Raw genomic sequence first — 22117 nt, forward strand, 5'->3', positions numbered from 1 at the left:
TCATGGCTTACATCAACACCATTATCCCAGAAACCCTAGACCCATTCCAATTTCCATACTGCACCAACAGGTCCACAGATGATGCAATCTCTATTACACTCCACACTTCCCTTTCCCACCTGTCCACATCACCATCAAACTAACATGGTCACCAAGCACACCAAGACAGTCGTGAAGAGGGCACAACAAAAGCTATTCTTTCAGGAGACTTGAAAAGATTTGGCATGGGTCCTCAGATCATCAAAGGTTCTATAGCTGCACCATCGAGAGCATCCTGACTGGTTGCATCCCTGCCTGGTATGGAAACTGCTCGGCCTCCGACCGCAAGGCACTAAAGAAGGTAGTGCGTACGGCCCAGTACATCACTGGGGCCAAGCTTCCTGCCATCCAGGACCTCTATACCAGATGGAGTCAGAGGAAGGCCCTAAAAATTGTCAAAGACTCCAGCCACCCAAGACATAGACTGTTCTCTCTGCTACCGCACGGCAAGCGGTACCGGGGCACCAAGTCTAGTTCCAAGAGGCTTCTAAACAGATTCTACTCCCAAGCCATAAGACTCCTGAACAGCTAATCAAATGGCTACCCAGACTATTTGCATTGCCCCCCCCCCCCTACACCTCATGCTGCTGCTACTCTCTGTTATTATCTATGCATAGCCACTTTAATAACTCTACCTACATGTACATAATTACAACAATTACCTCAACACCGGTGCCCCCCCACATTGACACATTGACTCTGTACCAGTACCCCCTGTATATAGCCCCGCTATTGTTATTTACTGCTGCGCTTTAATTATTTGTTATTCTTATCTCTTACTTTTTGGGGGGGGGATTTTCTGAATTGTTGAATTGAATTGTTGGTTGAGGGCTTGTAAGTAAGCATTTCACTGTAAGGTCTACCTGTTGTATTCGGTGCATGGGACAATTCAAATTTGATTTGGCTAGAAGTCGGGGGCCAGCCGGCCCTGTTGTGTTGATGGCACAGATCCAGACAGCAGAGAGGTGCAGCAGAAGGAGAGACCCTTTTAACCTCCTTTCTCACTCCAAGGGCATCCAATCCAACAAAAGCTAAGAGGCTCAGAAGTGAAATATTGAGCAGCCCTCTAATGAGAAGGGGGAAATAATGAAGAAAAAAGCAGAGGATGGCCATAAAAATGAGGAGGCGCCTTTTGGGTGGAGAGATCAGAAGTCTTCTAAGTATATCAAGAAACCTGTTATGCGATGAGTCGCATCAGCTGTATTTTCAGGATGAAACCGGTCTGCTCACCCTGTGGTGAAAACACTCAAAATTGATTCCCTAATAATATATTTCCGTTAAGTTTCAAGGCCGAGAACGAGAAATCAAGTTCAAGCAAGTTGTTTTCTCCCAAAAGTGAACACAACTCATATTTTTTCTCTCAGTCTTTTAGATTCCCTCGAGTTCATTCTCCATCCAGACAGTGCACAGTAAATAAAGGATAGTTGAAAAATGTTGGGTTGAATTGACTCTACTGGGAGTTTTTTTTAACCATCGGTAGTGATATGCTCCTTGCAGTTAGTGTTGATAACTGGAGTTGATTGGGCGCAGTACTTTAACCTCCATTATGAGTAACCATAATGAGACACAATAAATATTTAAATAAGGCTTTATACCCTTATAACTCAAAGGAAGTAAACTGAAAGAGAAATGTACTCTGCTGGAGTTGATTATTAATTTGAAAAAATACAGAAAATAGAAAAATGGCAAAGGAGTTGATAAAAAATGATACTGAAAAGAATAAAATGGCAATTAGAGTTAAATTTAACCAACTCTTTGCAAGTTGGATATTTACTCCATTTAGCGTAATTTTAAATTCAAAAATATGAACACCATGACCAGAATAGTTAACAATATGAATAGTTTTAAAAGAGGCCTGGTCGGACAGCATGAGTGCACATTGAAGTGTCGAAAGATGATAAAGAATCATTTGTAATAACAAATAACAAATACAGCAAATGAAAGATAAACATCTTGTTAATCTACCCATCGTGTCTGATTTTAAAAATGCTTTACAGCGAAAGCACAACATATGATTATGTTAGGTCATAGCCAAGTCAAAAAACACACAGCCACTACTTCCGGCGCCGACAGAGATGGCCGCCTCGCTTCGCGTTCCTAGGAAACTATGCAGTTTTTTTTTTACGTGTTATTTCTGACATTGGTACCCCAGGTCATCTTAGGTTTCATTACATACAGTCGAGAAGAACTACTGAATATAAGAGCAGCGTCAACTCACCATCAGTACGACCAAGAATATGACTTTCGCGAAGCGGATCCTGTGTTCTGCCTTACACCCAGGACAACGGAATGGATCCCAGCCGGCGACCCCAAAAAAATGACTTTGAAAAAGAGGGAAATGAAGCGTTCTTCTGGTCACACTCCGGAGACGGGCACATTGTGCACCACTCCCTAGCATACTTCTCGCCAATGACCAGTCTCTTGACAACAAGGTTGATGAAATCCGAGCAAGGGTAGCATTCCAGAGGGACATCAGAGACTGTAACGTTCTTTGCTTCACGGAAACATGGCTCACTGGAGAGACGCTATCGGAGTCGGTGCAGCCAGCTGGTTTCTCCACGCATCGCGCCGACAGAAACAAACATCTTTCTGGTAAGAAGAGGGGCGTGGGCGTATGCTTCATGGTTAACCTCTAGCGTCGAGCAATCCCGTATCCGGGAGTGTAATCATAGACTCAAGCTCATCAGCATAACGCAACGTTAACTATTTTTGAAAATCGCAAATGAAATGAAATAAATATATTGGCTCACACGCTTAGCCTTTTGTTAACAACACTGTCATCTCAGATTTTCAAAATAAGCTTTTCAACCATAGCTACACAAGCATTTGTGTAAGAGTATTGATAGCTAGCATAGCATTAAGCCTAGCATTCAGCAGGCAACATTTTCACAAAAACAAGAAAAGCATTCAAATAAAATCATTTACCTTTGAAGAACTTCGGATGTTTTCAATGAGGAGACTCTCAGTTAGATAGCAAATGTTCAGTTTTTCCATAAAGATTATTTGTGTAGGAGAAATCGCTCCGTTTTGTTCATCACGTTTGGCTAAGAAAAAAAACGAAAATTCAGTCATTACAACGCCAAACCTTTTTTCCAAATTAACTCCATAATATCGACAGAAACATGGCAAACGTTGTTTAGAATCAATCCTCAAGGTGTTTTTCACATATCTTTTCAATGATAAATCATTCGTGGCAGTTGCCTTTCTCTTCTGAACCAAATGGAAACGTGAATGCAGCTGGAGATTATGCAATAATTTCGACGGAGGACACCAGGCGGACACCTGGTAAATGTAGTCTCTTATGGTCAATCTTCCAATGATATGCCTACAAATACGTCACAATGCTGTAGACACCTTGGGGAAACGACAGAAAGTGTAAGCTCATTCCTGGCGCATTCACAGCCATATAAGGAGACATTGGAACACAGCGCATTCAAAATCTGGGGCATTTCCTGTATGAAATTTCATCTTGGTTTTGCCTGTGGTATGAGTTCTGGGGCACTCACAGACAATATCTTTGCAGTTTTGGAAACGTCGGAGTGTTTTCTTTCCAAAGCTGTCAATTATATGCATAGTCAAGCATCTTTTCGTGACAAAATATCTTGTTTAAAACGGGAACGTTTTTTATCCAAAAATTAAAAGAGCGCCCCCTATATCGAAGAAATTAACAAGACGTGGTGTGGTCACAACAACATACAGGAAATCAAGTCCTTCTGTTCACCTGATTTAGAATTCCTCACAATCAAATGTTGACCGCATTATCTACCAAGGGAATTCTCTTCGATTATAATCACAGCCGTATATATTCCTCCCCCCAAGCAGACACATCAATGGCTCTGAACAAACTTTATTTGACTCTTTGCAAACTGGAATCCATATATCCTGAGGCTGCATTCATTGTAGCTGGGGATTTTAACAAGGCTAATCTGAAAACAAGACTCCCCAAATTGTATCAGCATATCGATTGTGCAACCAGGGCTGGAAAAACCTTGGATCATTGCTATTCTAACTTCCGCAACGCATATAAGGCCCTGTCCCGCTCTCCTTTCGGAAAAGCTGACCACGACTCCATTTTGTTGCTCCCTGCGTACAGACAGAAACTAAAACAAGAAGCTCCCGCGCTGAGGTCTGTTCAATGCTGGTCCGACCAATCTGATTCCACACTCCAAGACTGCTTCCATCACGTGGACTGGGATATGTTTCGTATTGCATCAAACAACAACATTGTCGAATACGCTGATTCGGTGAGCGAGTAAATTAGAACGTGCGTTGAAGATGTCATTCCAATAGCAACGATTAAAACATTCCCAAACCAGAAACCGTGGATTGATGGCAGCATTCGCGTGAAACTGAAACTTTTAATCAGGGCAAGGTGATCGGAAACATGACCGAATACAAACAGTCTAGCTATTCCCTCCGCAAGGCAATCAAACAAGCTAAGCGCCAGTATAGAGACAAAGTAGATTCTCAATTCAACGGCTCAGACACAAGAGGTATGTGGCAGAGTCTACAGTCAATCACGGATTACAAAAGGAAAACCAGCCCCGTCACGGACCAGGATGTCTTGCTCCCAGGTAGACAAAATAACTTTTTTGCCCGCTTTGAGGACAATACAGTGCCACTGACACGGCCTGCAACCAAAACATGCGGACTCTCCTTCACTGAAGCCGACGTGAGGAAAACATTTAAACGTGTTAACCCTCGCAAGGCTGCAGGCCCAGATGGCATCCCCAGCCGCTCCCTCAGGACATGCGCAGACCAGCTGGCTGGTGTGTTTACGGACATATTCAATCAATCCCTATCCCAGTCTGTTGTTCCCACATGCTTCAAGAGGGCCACCATTGTTCCTGTTCCCAAGAAAGCTAAGGTAACTGAGCTAAACGACTACCGCCCCGTAGCACTCACTTCCGTCATCATGAAGTGCTTTGAGAGACTAGTCAAGGACCATATCACCTCCACCCTACCTGACACCCTAGACCCACTCCAATTTGCTTACCGCCCAAATAGGTCCACAGACGATGCAATCTCAACCACATAGCACACTGCCCTAACCCATCTTGACAAGAGGAATACCTATGGGAGAATGCTATTCATCGACTACAGCTCGGCATTTAACACCATAGTACCCTCCAAGCTCGTCATCAACTGGGTACTGGGTACTGGACTTCCTGACGGGCCGCCCCAAGGTGGTGAGGGTAGGCAACAACATCTCCACCCCGCTGATCCTCAACACTGGGGCCCCACAAGGGTGCGTTCTGAGCCCTCTCCTGTACTCCCTGTTCACCCATGACTGCGTGGCCACGCACACCTCCAACTCAATCATCAAGTTTGCGGACGACACAACAGTGGTAGGCTTGATTACCAACAATGACGAGACGGCCTACAGGGAGGAGGTGAGGGCCCTCGGAGTGTGGTGTCAGGAAAATAACCTCACACTCAACGTCAACAAAACTAAGGAGATGATTGTGGACTTCAGGAAACAGCAGAGGGAACACCCCCCTATCCACATTGATGGAACAGTAGTGGAGAGGGTAGTAAGTTTTAAGTTCCTCGGCGTACACATCACAGACAAACTGAATTGGTCCACCCACACAGACAGCATCGTGAAGAAGGCGCAGCAGCTCCTCTTCAACCTCAGGAGGCTGAAGAAATTCGGCTTGTCACCAAAAGCACTCACAAACTTCTACAGATGCACAATCAAGAGCATTCTGGCTGGCTGTATCACTGCTTGGTACGGCAACTGCTCCGCCCACAACTGTAAGGCTCTCCAGAGGGTAGTGAGGTCTGCACAACGCATCACCGGGGGCAAACTACCTGCCCTCCAGGACACCTACACCACCCGATGTCACAGGAAGGCCATAAAGATCATCAAGGACAACAACCCGAGCCACTGCCTGCTCACCCCGCTATCATCCAGAAGGCGAGGTCAGTACAGGTGCATCAAAGCTGGGACCGAGAGACTGAAAAACAGCTTCTATCTCAAGGCCATCAGACTGTTAAACAGTCACCACTAACATTGAGTGGCTGCTGCCAACACACTGACTCAACTCCAGCCACTTTAATAGTGGGAATTGATGTGAAATTATGTCAAATATATCACTAGCCACTTTAAACAATGCTACCTAATTTAATGTTTACATACCCTACATTATTCATCTCATATGTACACGTATATACTGTACTCTATATCATCTACTGCATCTTTATGTAATACATGTATCACTAGCCACTTTAACTATGCCACTTTGTTTACATACTCATCTCATATGTATATACTGTACTCGATACCATCTACTGTATCTTGGATATGCCGCTCTGGACCATCACTCATTCATATATCTTTATGTACATATTCTTTATCCCCTTACACTTGTGTCTATAAGGTAGTAGTTTTGGAATTGTTAACTAGATTACTTGTTGGTTATTACTGCATTGTCGGAACTAGAAGCACAAGCATTTCGCTACACTCGCATTAACATCTGCTAACCATGTGTATGTTTCAAATAACATTTGATTTGATTTGATTTAGATAGGAGTCACAAAAAGCAGAAATATAAATAAAATTAATCACTAACCTTTGATGATCTTCATCAGATTACACTCATAGGACATCATGTTACACAATACATGTATGTTTTGTTCGATAATGTGCATATTTATATCCAAAAATCTCAGATTACATTGACGCGTTTTCGTGCAGTAATGTTTTGATTCCAAAATATCCGGTGATTTTGCAGAAATAAACATTGATAAAAGATACAAGTGTTATTCACAGAATTAAAGATAGACTTCTCCTTAATGCAACCGCTGTGTCGGATTTCAAAAAAACTGTACGGAAAAAGCATAATCTGAGAACGGCGCTCAGCCCAATCCAGCCAAAGAAATATCCGCCATTTTTGAGTCAGAAGTTAGAAAAAACTCTATAAATATTCACTTACCTTTGATGATCTTCATCAGAAGGCACTCCCAGGAATCAATGTTCGACAATAAAAGACTGATTTGTCCCATAAAGTCCATCATTTAGCCACTTGTTGTTAGCGTGTTCAGCCCAGTAATCCATCTTAATGAGGCGCGAGCACTTCGTTCAGACTAAAACTCAAAATGTTCCGTTACAGTTCGTAGAAACAAGCCAAACGATGTATGGAATCAATCTTTAGGATGTTTTTAACATAAATCATCAATAAGGTTTCAATCAGAGAATTTCATTGTCTGAAGGAAAGCACTGGAACGAGAGCAAACTCTGTCGGGAGCACACGTTACAAGACTGAGACACCCTGCCAGACCACTGACTCAAAGAGCTCTCATGAGCCCCTCCTTTATAGTACAATCCTCACACCAGTTTCTAAAGACGGTTGACATCGAGTGGAAGCCCTAGGAAGTGCAACTTCATCCATATCTCACTGTGAATTCAATAGGGACTGGGTTGAAAATCGACCAACCTCAGATTTTTCACTTCCTGTTTGGATTTCTTCTCACGTTTTTGCCTGCCAGATGAGTTCAGAGTATTTTCTATCCAATACTAATAATAATATGCATACATTAGCATTTTGGACAGAGTAGGAGACAGTTCACTCTGGGCACGCTATTCATCCAAAAGTGAAATGCTGCCCCTATCCCAAAAAGGTTAATCATCGTTTGACATGTTTCTACGAACTTTTGATGTACTTTTTAAAAACTTTTCATCTGGACTTAGTGCCCGCGTGCATTGTGCATTCGGATTACTGGACTAAACGCACAAACAAAAAGGAGGTTTTTGGTCATAAAGAGGGACATTATCGAACAAAACAAACATTTATTGTCTAACATGGAGACCTGGGAGTGCCACCAGATGAAGATCATCAAAGGTAAGTGATTCATTTTAATGTTATTTCTGACTTTTGTGACACCTCTCCTTGGTTGGAAAATGGCTGTATGGATTTCTGGGACTAGGCGCTGACCTAACATAATCGTTTGGTGTGCCTTCGCCGTAAAGCCTATTTGAAATCGGACACTGTGGTTGGATTTACGAAAAGTTTAATTTTAAAATAGCGTATAATACTAGTATGTTTGAGGAACTTTAATTATGGGATTTCTGTTGTTTTGAATTTGGCGCCCTGCAATTTCACTGGCTGTTGTCGAGGTGGGACGCCAGAGAGGTTAACAAGATAGTCTAAGAGCATTGTAATTTCACTGACTTGATAATGTCCTGCACAATAACAGGAAATGCTCTAATTGCTCTGAATACACAGAGCAACATCCAGCCATTGGATATCCAATATCCTTAAATACTCATCTCATACCTGTCCTCGGTGACACAGATGTCCTATACTCAATGCCTTCCCAGTCCTACTCACCAGATCTACTATAGCTCTCATGGCAGGTGTGTGTAATCTCTGCAGCCAGGTCCAGGTAGTGCTGTCTCTTTTCTGGAGCTCCGTCGTCCGCGCCGATCACCACCATGCCCCCGGAGAAGCAGGCCAGGTGGCCCATCTTGTGGTCCAGGATGCCCCCCCTCCACTCCGCCATGTAGGTCAGCCCACCAGGGGACTTCTGCACCAGGTTAGCCTCGATAGCCTGAGGGATGATTGACATTTATAAATGGGTGAGACACAGGTAAATCTATATTAATTGACTGCATACTGAAGCATTTATTTCAACTCGGTGTTGCTTTGAATCCTGCTGGTACTGTGATGGGGAAACATGGTTAGCATTTATACTAGCCGGGGGGGGTGCATGGTGAGACCAAGAAAACATACACAGACAAACCTCCACTCACATACAGTAGAATACAGCTTTCTATCTTAGAAATAGATTTTTATTCTAGTCATCCTATACGTATGATTTCAACTCTGTGGTTTCTGAATGCTTCTGTTACTCTGAAACTGAGATGGCGAAACACTGACAATAAAAAAAAAGACCGCAATTGTTTTTCAATTTAAATCTGATCTAAGAAGAGATACTGGAGAAGTAATTGGAAGGTCTGGAATAAATTTCTATCTACAGCACAGGTGCCATGGCAGTGCTGGGATGTCAGCTGCTTCAAATTGTGTGTACCCAAGTTGTTGTTTGGCTTGTTCTATCCACGATGCTCAGTTCTGTAGACATACTATCTATGCACATTGCCAATGTGAACAACATGTCCATATTGGTATTTATGTGTGGAATTATTTATACATCCTATAACACATTCTATTCTGATTTCAGGAGAGAGAGAGAGAGAGAGAGAGAGAGAGAGAGAGAGAGGTGGAAATCTGGTGGAAACAAAGGAGAAACGCCCCTGTTGCAATGTCTCCTGCCAGTTTGTCTTTCTTTGGAAAGTCAGGAAACAGAGTTCTCTCTCTCTCTCTTCTCTCTCTCTCTCGCTCTCTCTCTCTCCAATCTCATCAGTCTCATCAGCCTCATCAGCCTAAAAGACGAGTGTCAATGGTATTTAAGGAGAAGATATTGTGCTAATTGATGGCTGAGGGATTAGGTGTGTGGAGGAGGTTGTGTGTGTCATGCCATGTTTGTGGGCGTGTGAGTGTGTGTGTGTGTGCGGTGTGAGTGTGTGTGTGTGCAGGGGTGGCATATTTGCATTTGCATGTGCATGTTTGCGTGTATGTTTGTGACTTTGTGTGCACACTTGCACGCGTGTGCATGTGTCGTGTGTGTGTTTGTGCATCCCAGGTTGCTGATACTTGCTATGATGTACTGTAAAAGCATACCGAATTCTAAAACTACAGCAATAACAGACCCCAGTCCTCCTTTCCTTTGTTCCCTCCATCCATATATCCTTCCATATTGCCTGCTGAGACCGAGCGGCCCCCTGACGACAGCAGTAGGTCCCTCGCTGTGCGCTACATGGAAGTTCTCCTACCTCCAGAGCACTGTAGTACATCTTCTTAGCCTCCTCGTCCGTCTTGTCTGACATCAGATATGATTTGATCAGATACTCGTAGAAGCTATCCCCCAGGCCGCCAATGGAAACATGATCTGGGAGAGAAAAAAAGAGAGACATCTGACATTATCTCTACACACGGGGGGGGGTCTTTTTCACAAACATTACTCTGCAGCCTCACAGGCGGGTGAAACCCAACAACCAATCAAATAGAGTCAAATAGAATCAGGATATACGTGGGGTATGACAGACTGACTGATTTGTAGATTCATACTCTGAGTAGCCTTAGCAAAGAAAATAGCATTGTCATTATGGCTAGCTTTATCACGTACCCACACAGTTGTGGTTTTAATTTAAATAAAAATGATAATTGGCTAGTACAACTTCAGATATATATTTTTTTCCTCCCACTCAATTTCATGCTAATTTAACAACTCTGGATAAGATACCGCGTTGGAGACGTTTTTGTGCGCTCACACATCCACACACACATCCATGCAGGCAGGCACGCACACCCACCCACCCTCCACCACCACACATTTCTACACACTGTGAAAGGTTATCACGCAGCGTTCTGCTAGCCCTTGACAGCAGAACACCAGAGACTGTGGGAGAGGTCTATGTGAATCTGTGCTTTCTACTCTGTGCCACATGTGCCCATGCTGACAAAAACACAGGCCGGACTGAACACCCATCCCCCTCTCCTTCCTCTCCTCCTTATCTACCTGCTTCATTAACCATTCGCCCACAACAACAATTATCCCCATAATCAGACAGATTAGGACTTCCAGACCCAGATCTTCAAAGCCCGTCTTGGCATCTGCCATTCCTCTGCCTTTCAGACGAATCGGAAAAGATTCAATTCCCCGACATAATTGGATTCATTATTATTTGAATAACCCAGAGCGAGGCGATTTACAGCACTGCTTGAGACTGACGTTGCTACTGAAAGAAAGAAAGGAGGAAAAAGGGATGGATGGATGACAAGGAGGCTCCAAAGGATTTAAATAGGAGAGCTCCTGCAAGGCCGGAGGAGTGTGTAGAAAGATCAGTTCACGGACGACTACAGGGTAATAATATGGGATTCCTGTAGTTTTAAAAAGTCTACGGTTTGCCTGTGGCCGGGTTAACCAAGGACGTTCTTTACTGCTGTACTACAATTACAAAGGAGGTTCTTGTATAGTGGCAAAGGCTTTCCTGTGGACACAGTGTGTGAAGTGTGGTGATGTAAATTAAGCTAGCCCGCTAGTCAGATAGCACTTTTCAGACCAGGCTAGTAGGAAATGTGGCGTGAAATGTTGTCTTACCAAATTCCGCATGGCACAAATGTTGTACCTTTGGCTAGTAGAATGCCACTCAGGCTGTCTAGTAGACATTCTAGTCTTATGTTCCTTATGTTCCATGATAGTAATATAATAATGTGTATCTCCTTCGGTGGAGACCAGTACTCACGTTGGACCCAGTTGCCACTGACGGGACTCAAGAAGTTGGGATAGAGACCGTGAGGCTTCTCGATTTTGTTCAACAGCTTTCGGATATTCATAACCTGCAACCCCACACAGTAAAAATAACACATTAGCTCTGAACGAAAAATCTTTCTGTAAACTAAAAATAACTGTAGAGAGGATTTCAACTTTGGCATCACATGTGCTTCGAATTGATTTAAATGTCCTTGTACCCTGAAGTTGACACTCACAGACAAATTAGAAAGGAAACGTTGTCATCCAAGGAAAGTTGCCATTATGTTCAGTATATATCCATTAAAAGCATTCACAAATATCCATTAAATGAATGGAAAGTGAAGTCCTTAAGAATAGTAATGACTGCACTGATAAGCATACAATGTTAAAAGTTTAACAGATTTTATCGAGTAAAATCTGGAATTTGGTCGCAGACAGTCACGCAAAATGGCAGAAAACGTCCCCAAAGTTCCCAGGTTTTTTGAGAAATTCCTGTGGAACGATTCTAACTTGATTCTAACTAAGTTTCTGGATTTGTGTGACCCAAGTCACTCACAGAATTGTGGGTACTGTAGTACATACCTTCTCTGTGTAGATGCCATTGTTGGAGAGCTCTGATAGGTGGACAAACTCCAGGTGCAGGGTTCCAAACTCCGCCAGGATACTGCTCCCGGCTGACGCCCAGCCCCAGCTCCAACTGGTGCCACTGCAATAGAAACCATACCGGGACAAGTGAGGACCACAGTCAACACACACTGGGAACAGAAACCATACCGGAACAAGTGAAGACCATAGTCAACACACTGTTATACACACTGGGAACAGAAACCATACTGGGACAAGTGAGGACCACAATCAACACACTGTTATACACACTGGGAACAGAAACCATACCGGGACAAGTGAGGACCACAGTCAACACACTGTTATACACACTGGGAACAGAAACCAACCGGGACAAGTGAGGACAGTCAACACACACTGTTATACACACTGGGAACAGAAACCCGGGACAAGTGAGGACCACAACACACTGTTATACACACTGGGAACAGAAACCATACCGGGACAAGTGAGGACCACAGTCAACACACTGTTATACACACTGGGATCAGAAACCATACCGGGACAAGTGAGGACCACATCACACACACTGTTATACACACTGGGAACAGAAACCATACCGGGACAAGTGAGGACCACAGTCAACACACACTGTTATACACACTGGGAACAGAAACCATACCGGGACAAGTGAGGACCACAGTCAACACACACTGTTATACACACTGGGAACAGAAACCATACCGGGACAAGTGAGGACCACAGTCAACACACACTGTTATACACACTGGGAACAGAAACACTGTTATACACACTGGGAACAGAAACCACAAGTGAGGACCACAGTCAACACACACTGTTATACACACTGGGAACAGAAACATACCGGAACAAGTGAAGACCACAATCAACACACTGTTATACACACTGGGATCAGAAACCATACCGGGACAAGTGAGGACCACAGTCAACACACACTGTTATACACACTGGGAACAGAAACCATACCGGGACAAGTGAGGACCACAGTCAACACACACTGTTATACACACTGGGAACAGAAACCATACCGGAACAAGTGAAGACCACAGTCAACACACACTGTTATACACACTGGGAACAGACCACAAGTCAATCAACACACTGTTATACACACTGGGAACAGAAACCATACGGAACAAGTGAGGACCAAGTGTTATACACACTGGGGAAACCATACTGGGACAAGTCAACAACACACTGTTATACACACTGGGAACAGAAACCATACTGGGACAAGTGAGGACCACAATCAACACACTGTTATACACACTGGGAACAGAAACCATACTGGGACAAGTGAGGACCACAGTCAACACACACTGTTATACACACTGGGAACAGAAACCATACCGGGACAAGTGAGGACCACAGTCAACACACACTGTTATACACACTGGGAACAGAAACCATACCGGGACAAGTGAGGACCACAATCAACACACTGTTATACACACTGGGAACAGAAACCATACCGGGACAAGTGAGGACCACAGTCAACACACACTGTTATACACACTGGGAACAGAAACCATACCGGGACAAGTGAGGACCACAGTCAACACACACTGTTATACACACTGGGAACAGAAACCATACCGGGACAAGTGAGGACCATAGTCAACACACACCATTACATACTGGTTCACACTCAAGACAATAAATCCATGCTAGCATTAAAAAAAATCAGTACGTTCTGCAACATTTTAATAATGGGCAAATAAACAGTATTGCATCTTGATGTGATGCTACAATTGCATTTTGTCCTTACAAAATGTAGGCAGATTGTACAGATAAACAATCAACACCAGTGTCAGTATTGAAAAACAGTTCATTTTCACCTCAGTGTGGTGTCACTTTCAGCAGTTCCCTGGTTTGTCTTTGAGGCAACTAAGTGTCTTGTAGCCAATGCATTATATGGTTCTAGTGCACCAACACCTACAATATCTCCAAAATGTGTTTTCTTTTATATCCCAGAGCAACGGCCCATCATTTGTTTCTTTCTTGCTTTTCAGAAAGCACTGAGCCGAGGAGACAGATATCCAGTCAGATATTACAATTGTTCATCACTCTCCAGAATTGTGTGTTTTGGTGCTGAAGAAAGTACAGAGACTAAGGTGTGTCCCAAATGGCACCCTATTGAAAACATTGTTCACTACTATTGACCAAAGCCATGGGGGCCCTGGACAAAAGTAGTACATTATATAGGGAATAGGGTGCCATTTAGGGCGCAGTATAAAGATTAAGCAGGTCTGGATCTGTTTGTCCCCTTGGGTACCAACCCAGATGCTAGCTGATGCACCGCATCATTTGTCTGGGGAACAGAGTGGGAGGCTTACCGCCCTCTGTAGATCAATAACACCATCTACCTCTGCAGAGTCGAGGAAAGCATTAAGTTCATCTTAGAGACTGAAACAAGAGCGTCAACCAGGGTCACCAACAAACCAAAATGGCACCCTAGTTCCTATACAGTGCAATAATTTTGACCAGGACCCATAGGGTTCTGGTCAAAGTAGTACACTACAGTGAGTAGAACACAATATAGAGAATGGGGTGCGGTTTCGGATGCAACCCATATCCTTTTGTCTTATTTCTCTGTGAAAGTAGTGCACTGTGAGGATGATATGCGCAGTCGTCTCAGAATAACAGCGTGTCTATGTCTAAATTACCACTTCAACGACGTGCTAATACACTCTGCCTGGCCTGATCAGAAGAGGTGAGATGGAACGTCATTACATTACATTATGGTACATGACCTAATCCTACATTAATAGAAAGTGATAAAGGGATGAATGGAACGGAACGTATTAGCGGAGGATGGAAAGAAAAAAAAGAGAAACTATAAAGGGATGGAAGCAAAGAGAGATGTCGTCCTGATGAATATGCTTCGTATTAGTTTGGCAATCCACCATTAGCTGCTCAAGCTAAAGTAACATCAGGGCCCGTCGATTAGGAAAAGCCAACACCTCATTTGGCCGCCTTTCGTTCCAGTTCTCTGCTGCCTGTGACTGGAACGAATTGCAAAAATTGCTGAAGTTGGAGACTTTTATCTCCCTCACCAACTTCAAACATCTGCTATCTGAGCAGCTAACCGATCGCTGCAGCTGTACATAGTCTATTGGTAAATAGCCCACCCAATTTTACCTAGCTCATCCCCATACTGTTTTTATTTATTTACTTTTCTGCTCTTTTGCACATCAATATCTCTACCTGTACATGACCATCTGATCATTTATCACTCCAGTGTTAATCTGCAAAATTGTAATTATTCGCCCACCTCCTCATGCCTTTTGCACACAATGTATATAGACTCTTTTTCTTTCTACTGTGTTATTGACTTGTTAATTGTTTACTCCATGTGTAACTCTGTGTTGTCTGTTCACACTGCTATGCTTTATCTTGGCCAGGTCGCAGTTGCAAATGAGAACTTGTTCTCAACTAGCCAACCTGGTTAAATAAAGGTGAAAAAAAAACAAAAAAACATCCCAGGTCTTTGTGGTTGAATTTATGTTTGAAATTCACTGCTAGACTGAGGGACCTCACCGATAATTGTATGTGTTTGGTACAGAGATGAGGTAGTAATTAAACAATCATGTTAAACACTATTATTGCACACAGAGTGAGTCCATGCAATGTGTTATGTGACTTGTTAAGCAAATTTAACTCCTTAAGTTATTTATGCTTCCACTTTGACATTGTGGAGTTTTGTGTGTAGGCCAGGGACAAACCATTTCAATGGAATCTGTAACACAACAAAATGTGGAAAAAGTCAAGTGGTGTGAATACTTTCTGGTGGCACTGTAAATTGGTACATTGCACACTTTAGGAAACTTGCAAAAATAATTCTCAGCTTTCGCATTCAGTAACTTGCAAACAAGTGTTCAACGCTTTCTCTATGCATTATTCATTGTGCTCCTTGTATGAATGTGTTCGCATCGCTAACTACAAAGTATTTACCTTGAGGTTCAATGTGTTGAGCCCTTTTGGGAGCACATTCTATAAGTAGTCCCAAAATACTGTATGAAAGACCACATGGGACATGCTACATATACAACAGAGGAATTCAAAGACTTTCAAGTCAGCCCATTGGCAGCATATTAATTGTGTTACACTGAATTCCCTTGGTGTTTGTGTTTGTGTGTTTGAGGACATTAAATATCTAGTACTTGTACATTATGGGGCAACATCGTTTCTCTCTGAGCTACTGTATAATGAAATCCCTTGCTGTTGGTGTGTAGGTGTGTGTGTTCAATATGCATTGTGTGTGTGCCTTTGTGTAGTTTCTGTACATGTAAGTTCCTTTCTCTATGTCGCTGTAATTTATAATGGGTATCGTTCCTCCCTGCCCATCTGCACTCAGGGTCCATGTTACCCATCTAACTGGAATTAGCTCTGGAATCAGTTAATTAAATTTGCCAGCAACTGTCTGCTTAGACAGGCGGGTTAATTGGAAGCAGGTGGCAGGCAGAGGTGCCAGAGAGATGTATTTTTAGATGATAAGATAGTGAGAAAATGTAATAAAAGTGTACAGTTTCTTAACTATGTAGGGTTGGGGGGTCTTGCATATGGGGATCCCGATAAAATCGCACAGATCAGGGTTGAACACGTTATTTAATTTGTGGCTCCAACACGAGGCCAAAATTTCAAACATTTCAAATGGAAACAGAAGTATGAAATGGGCACCACCTCCTTATTGCAATGTAATCCAGCTAAATGTGTTGGTAAGGTCTCATACAGTATGTGTTTATAATAGGATACTGTAGCTAGGGACTCATGGGGACTGGTAGCTAGGCTCACCTGCCCAGGTTGATGACTCCACGTGGGATACCTGTTGGTGTGTTGAAGGCCGGTAGCAGCTTCTCCCCAAGCACCATCACTTTCCGCTTGAACATCTACAACAACAAGGAAGGAGGGAGACTTAGTAAACACTCACAGAAACACACAAAGACAGAAATACACACACCTGTGCAAAAACCAGCCCCAACCCCACAGAGGTGCACACCACACCCGCGTGGCATCAACACAGGCATATATTCATCTTGGCCCCTGTAAGAAAAATATTTTTGCTTCCAAGTACAGAACCTTTTCACCCGACAAAGAGCCATCAAATAACTCTTTCTTCAGAGGAAAAAGATTTCATGTAGAACCCTTTCATGTAGCGAACAGTCAAACACAGAGAGTAGAATTAAAGTGTAGCTCCAGCCCCAATACTTTCCAGATGGCTTCCCAGCCTCTCGCAACAAAGCTAATTATGTAGAACATAACAAACCCAGGGACAACGGACAGACGACGCTGCTCTGAGAAGGAATAAAAGCAATCTTATTGATGTAACCCAGAGCAGTTCAATTAAAACGACACTCTTCTCTGCTGCCTGCCTCTTGAAAGCAGGGCCAAGGGAGAGTGAAGCACTGTCTCAAAGTAAGATTAACAGGTCAGATTGATCTGCATAACCTGCGGAGACAGAAGGAGAGAGAAGTAGAGAGAGAGAAGAGAGAGGGTTAAATAGTGAGAGACTCAGAGTGCTGGTATTAGAATTGAGATGCGAGGCTGCGAACAGAGAGAACTAGAAATTTGGGAGAGGGCTATTGTTCAGGGGAGACTGTGTGGATCAGGCCTTTATGGTCAAATTGCTGCAAAGAAATCACTACTAAAGGTCACAAATGAGAAGAAGAGACTTGCTTGGGCCAAGAAACACAAGCAATTTCCACCATTAAGCAGGTGGAAATCTGTCCTTTGGTCTTATGAGTCCAAACCTGAGATTTTTGGTTCCAACCGCCTTATCTTTGTGCGAAGCAGTAGAAGGTGAACGGATGATCTCTGCATGTGTATTTCCCACCATGAAGTATGGAGGAGGAGGTGTGATGGTGTGGGGGTGCTTTGCTGGTGACACTGTCTTTGATTTATTTAGAATTCAAGGCACACTTAACCAGCATGGCTACTACAGCATTCTGCAGCAATACACCATCCCCTCTGCTTTGCATAGTGGGACTATCAATTGTTTTTCAACAGGACAATGACCCAACACACCTCCAGGCTGTGTAAGGGCTATTTGACCAAGAAGGAGAGTGATGGAGTGCTGCATCAGATGACCTGGCCTCGACAATCACCCAACTCAACCCAATTGAGATGGTTTGGGATGAGTTGGACCGCAGAGTGAAGGAAAAGCAGCCAACAAGTGCTCAGCATATGTGGGAAATCCTTCAAGACATTTCAGTTGAAGCTGGTTGAGAGAATGCCAAGAGTGTGCAAAGCTGTCATCAAGGCAAAGGGTGGCTACTTTGAAGAATCTTAAATATAAAATATATTAAAAATATATAACACTTTTTTGGTTTCTACATGATTCCATATGTGTTATTTCATAGTTTTGATGTTGTCACTACTATTCTACAATGTAGAAAATAGTAAAAAATAAAGAAAAACCCTTGAATGAGTAGGTGTGTCCAAACTTCTGACTGGTACTGTTTATATATATATATTATGCTAACAAAGTACTATTGAATTCCCATAACGGATGCTAGCTAAATACTAACAAGCGCAAACGAACATAAACTAAATGCAAGGACAGACAACCCAGCTCATAAAGTTATACAACTATCTCAAAAGGCTACTAACACTTGATCCAGGAGGGGATTGATTTTCTGTGCTGTAACCAAGAAGCGTGGTCTTGCAAACTAGCTACCTATAGCTAGCAAGTTCAACCAAATGCATAGCTGGAGCCCTGAGCTGGAGAAAATGTATTTGGCACAAAGATGGTTAACGTATAGCTAGTTATAAGATATTTATCTGGCATACATTAGTAGTGAATGTCAAGTGTAACTTGATCACCTCTCTTGTGCGGCTCAACAGTGGACGTCACGTAACGAAACTTCAGTTTGCTCCATTTGCTCTTTATAAACAAACTGGCTAAATAAAATGTTTTATTAAAAAAATCAAGATGCCCCGGTATACGATATAGAGTACCACAGTATGAGTCGTAATACCCATAAAACCTAGTAGTCAAACAGGGAAATGGTTCCAATTCCAGTTTGATTCCACCATTCATTTTCCCCATAGCGTATTTTAGAAACATAAAATAAGGGTTGTGCTAATTAGCTGCTAATGTAGCAATCATAAAGTACCACGGTGATCGAGACAGACTGCCGAATCAAAGGTAAGAAGGTAAAAATCTCTGGATTAACTACCTAATGTAATCTAAATTTATTCATTAATAAATTGACAAAATATCTTTAAATTGACAATTCTGTGAACTGTCTTGTGCACATTTTAAATTGACACGATACCTGATTATTTGATACCTGAGATTTGTGGTCTTGCATGATGTCTATTGTGATGCTAATTAGCATTTTCAAATCAGAGTAAATACAGCCAAATATATTGATAAAAGTCTCCTTGTCCGAAACAGATTTACATAGTTATCAAAACGTCACCCCAGGGTAAAGCCTACATGAAACACAACCCTTATTCGTAGTGTGTCTAAAATTTCCTATGGGGAAAAACGAATGATGGAAAAACGAATGGAACCACTTCCCTGTTTGACCGCTAGGTTTTACAAGGATTATGACACATCCACCGTGGGGCTCTACACTGCCCAAGCCTAGTGAGTGTGTGTGTGTGTTTACAAAGTGTCACAGTGCTCTTTGGCAGTCTCTCTGTCTCACCGCCTGGTAACTCAGCTAAAAGAAAAGTAAGTGAGAAGGAGTGAGAAGGAGAGGAGGCGGCGGGTAGAGCTGAGTGTTCATATAGGCTTGCAACCCAAATGGCACCCTATTTCCTACCTTTGACCAGGGCTCTGGGAAATAGGTTGCCAATTGGGACGCACTAATAAATGCATGTCAGAGTAACCAGCCATTAAATTATGATCATCAATAATGTCAATATGAGTTGCCCGTGTCCTTGTCCGACAGTAAGTGAATGATACAATGCCTCTCCTGACTGCGGCACTCTAACTGCTAGCTCTGACTGCAGCTGAGAGCCAAGGAAGGCTCGTTATCTCCATCATATGGAGGATGCGCCTGGACACGGTCTGCCTGGGCATTGATTCACCCTTTCTGGGGCTTTGTTATTGTCACCAGGAGGCAGAGTGGGCTACAGACAGATGTACTGGCACATGACTGATTTGGACACATTATGTGTGTGGATATATATGTTTGTTCTCATGTGTAGTGTGCAGATATGCACACATGCACACGATCTTCAGTGTCATCGGTAACATGCGTGCACGCACAAACAAATCCTTCCACCTATTTACCCACCCACATGCAAGTTCAGGTGCTACCCGTGCCCTTGACAAATGCCCATTTACAGCCAGCTGCTACAATGTCATCTTTATAATCTAATTACGGCAGGGTAGCCTAGTGGTTAGAGCTTTGGACTAGTAACCGAAAGGTTGCAAGTTCGAATCCCCGAGTTGACAAGGTACAAATCTGTCGTTCTGCCCCTGAACAGGCAGTTAACCCACTGTTCCTAGGCCATTGAAAATAAGAATTTGTTCTTAACTGACTTGCCTAGTAAAATAAAGGTAAAAATAAATAAATAAATAAAATGAATGTTACACTCCGGCACAATCCATACTAGTTCAAATGACTCAGATTCACAGGCCATTGACACCACACAGAGACAAAAAAAAGCTCATTGCTCCATCTAGCAGCTGGGGGCCCAGTCCCTTGCTGGCCCACTAGCCCTCTAGAACTCCCATAATTCCATTCCCTCTCAGCATACTGGGAGGGCCCGGGAGACCCAGGGTGGATTTACACACAGAGGAAGCTCATTAATCCATACTGTAGGATCCACGGCTAAGATGAGTGTGTGTTCGTGTGTGTGTGTAACGGGAGCTGCAGATTGCCCCTCTGGTCTGCCAACTCCATCTCTTATCAAAGAGATTACTAATGACCCTCTCCCCCATCCTGACTTAACCAACCTAGCAGTTCATGGGCATCATGTAAACACACACACGAGTGCACAAACTCCAATTATATCCCACTGTTATTAAGCCTTGTTTACGCACTTAGAAATTCCTTATATATTAATTACAGCAAGAGCCCTTTTGAGGGCAGCTGTGGTATGCTTTACTGATGAGCACATGCAACGTTGCAGGCCCCCTTTCACATATATCTAAATCTACCTCCCCTTCTATAGTGCAGAGCAAGACTTCAGTGCAGCTCCAGCTAATCTGCATCTCACTCACGCCCTCCTCTCCTTCTTCTCCCTCGGCTCATTCACCCCCCCCCCCCTCCTCTCCCCTGTAACTATTCCCCAGAATGTTGCTGTAAATGAGAAAGTGTTCTCAGTCAACTTACCTGGTAAAAAGTAAGGGTAACAAAAATTACAAAATCACAGAAGTGCCTATGGAGACGTGCTGCTGCTTCACATGCGGCGCACATTAGAGTCTACGCATACTTCCCAACCATCCCACTTGCATCTCCCGGCGCTCGTCCACAATCCTTAACCATCGGAAGAACGGACAAGGCCACGGCACGGAGGACCATCGGTCCGTTGTAACAGGAGACGGCTCGCCTGCTTCGCTTTCGGTTTGGAATCATGCCTTGGATGTTGCACACGACAGCCGCCAACTGAATGGCTTCTCTCTTTTAAGCACAAGAGACGTGCAGCGGCGACGCAGTCACCTCTCCCTGATTTAACACTGTCAGGGACCAGTGGAGACAGACTGAGGGGTAGAACTCTGTACGTATGGCATCCTCAGTTACCATTCAAACTTCTCAATTGTGAGTCAAAGAAACACTTGAAGTGTGAAAGTGAAAATGAGAGGTTGTTGCTCTTTTGGTGGAGTCAGTTTTCACTCCTGTGCTCTAGCTGTTGTCCCAAAGTCTTTTTTTACCCACCCCATTGGCTAGATTCTTGGTTAAGTAGCATACAGGTGTAACAAGAACTGACATTGGCAATAATGCACATGCAACTTATTGTACAACGGTTCTGTTTCAGTGGGATATAGGCCAACTGGAGGCTATACATCAGGACAACAAGGAAAACTCTCTGCACCTACCTGATGCATGTGTTTCTCAACTCCAGTCCTCCAGTACCTCCCCCAACAGGATAGCTTTCGATTGTAGTCCCAGACAAACTCACCTCGTTCAACCAATTGAGGGTCTGATGATTAGTTGACAGGTTGAATCAGGTGTGCTTATCCGGGGCTACAACAAAA

The 22117-nt window shown here is 43.3% G+C and overlaps 1 protein-coding gene across 1 annotated transcript in view; it reads right to left on the bottom strand.

Moving 5' to 3' along the window:
• The window catches only part of LOC135520121 (mannosyl-oligosaccharide 1,2-alpha-mannosidase IA-like), a 216354-nt gene that overhangs the window by 9802 nt on the left and 184435 nt on the right, over nucleotides 1–22117 (bottom strand). The window contains exons 5-9 of the mRNA XM_064945459.1: nucleotides 16756–16850; nucleotides 11938–12061; nucleotides 11348–11441; nucleotides 9875–9990; nucleotides 8373–8592 (exon numbers count right to left, since the gene is read on the bottom strand). Of these exons, the coding sequence (XP_064801531.1) occupies nucleotides 8373–8592; nucleotides 9875–9990; nucleotides 11348–11441; nucleotides 11938–12061; nucleotides 16756–16850 (649 nt within the window). The remainder of the gene's footprint in view (nucleotides 1–8372; nucleotides 8593–9874; nucleotides 9991–11347; nucleotides 11442–11937; nucleotides 12062–16755; nucleotides 16851–22117) is intronic.

This window comes from Oncorhynchus masou, chromosome 29 (genome assembly GCF_036934945.1).
Source record: "Oncorhynchus masou masou isolate Uvic2021 chromosome 29, UVic_Omas_1.1, whole genome shotgun sequence".
NCBI classification, from domain to species: domain Eukaryota; kingdom Metazoa; phylum Chordata; class Actinopteri; order Salmoniformes; family Salmonidae; genus Oncorhynchus; species Oncorhynchus masou.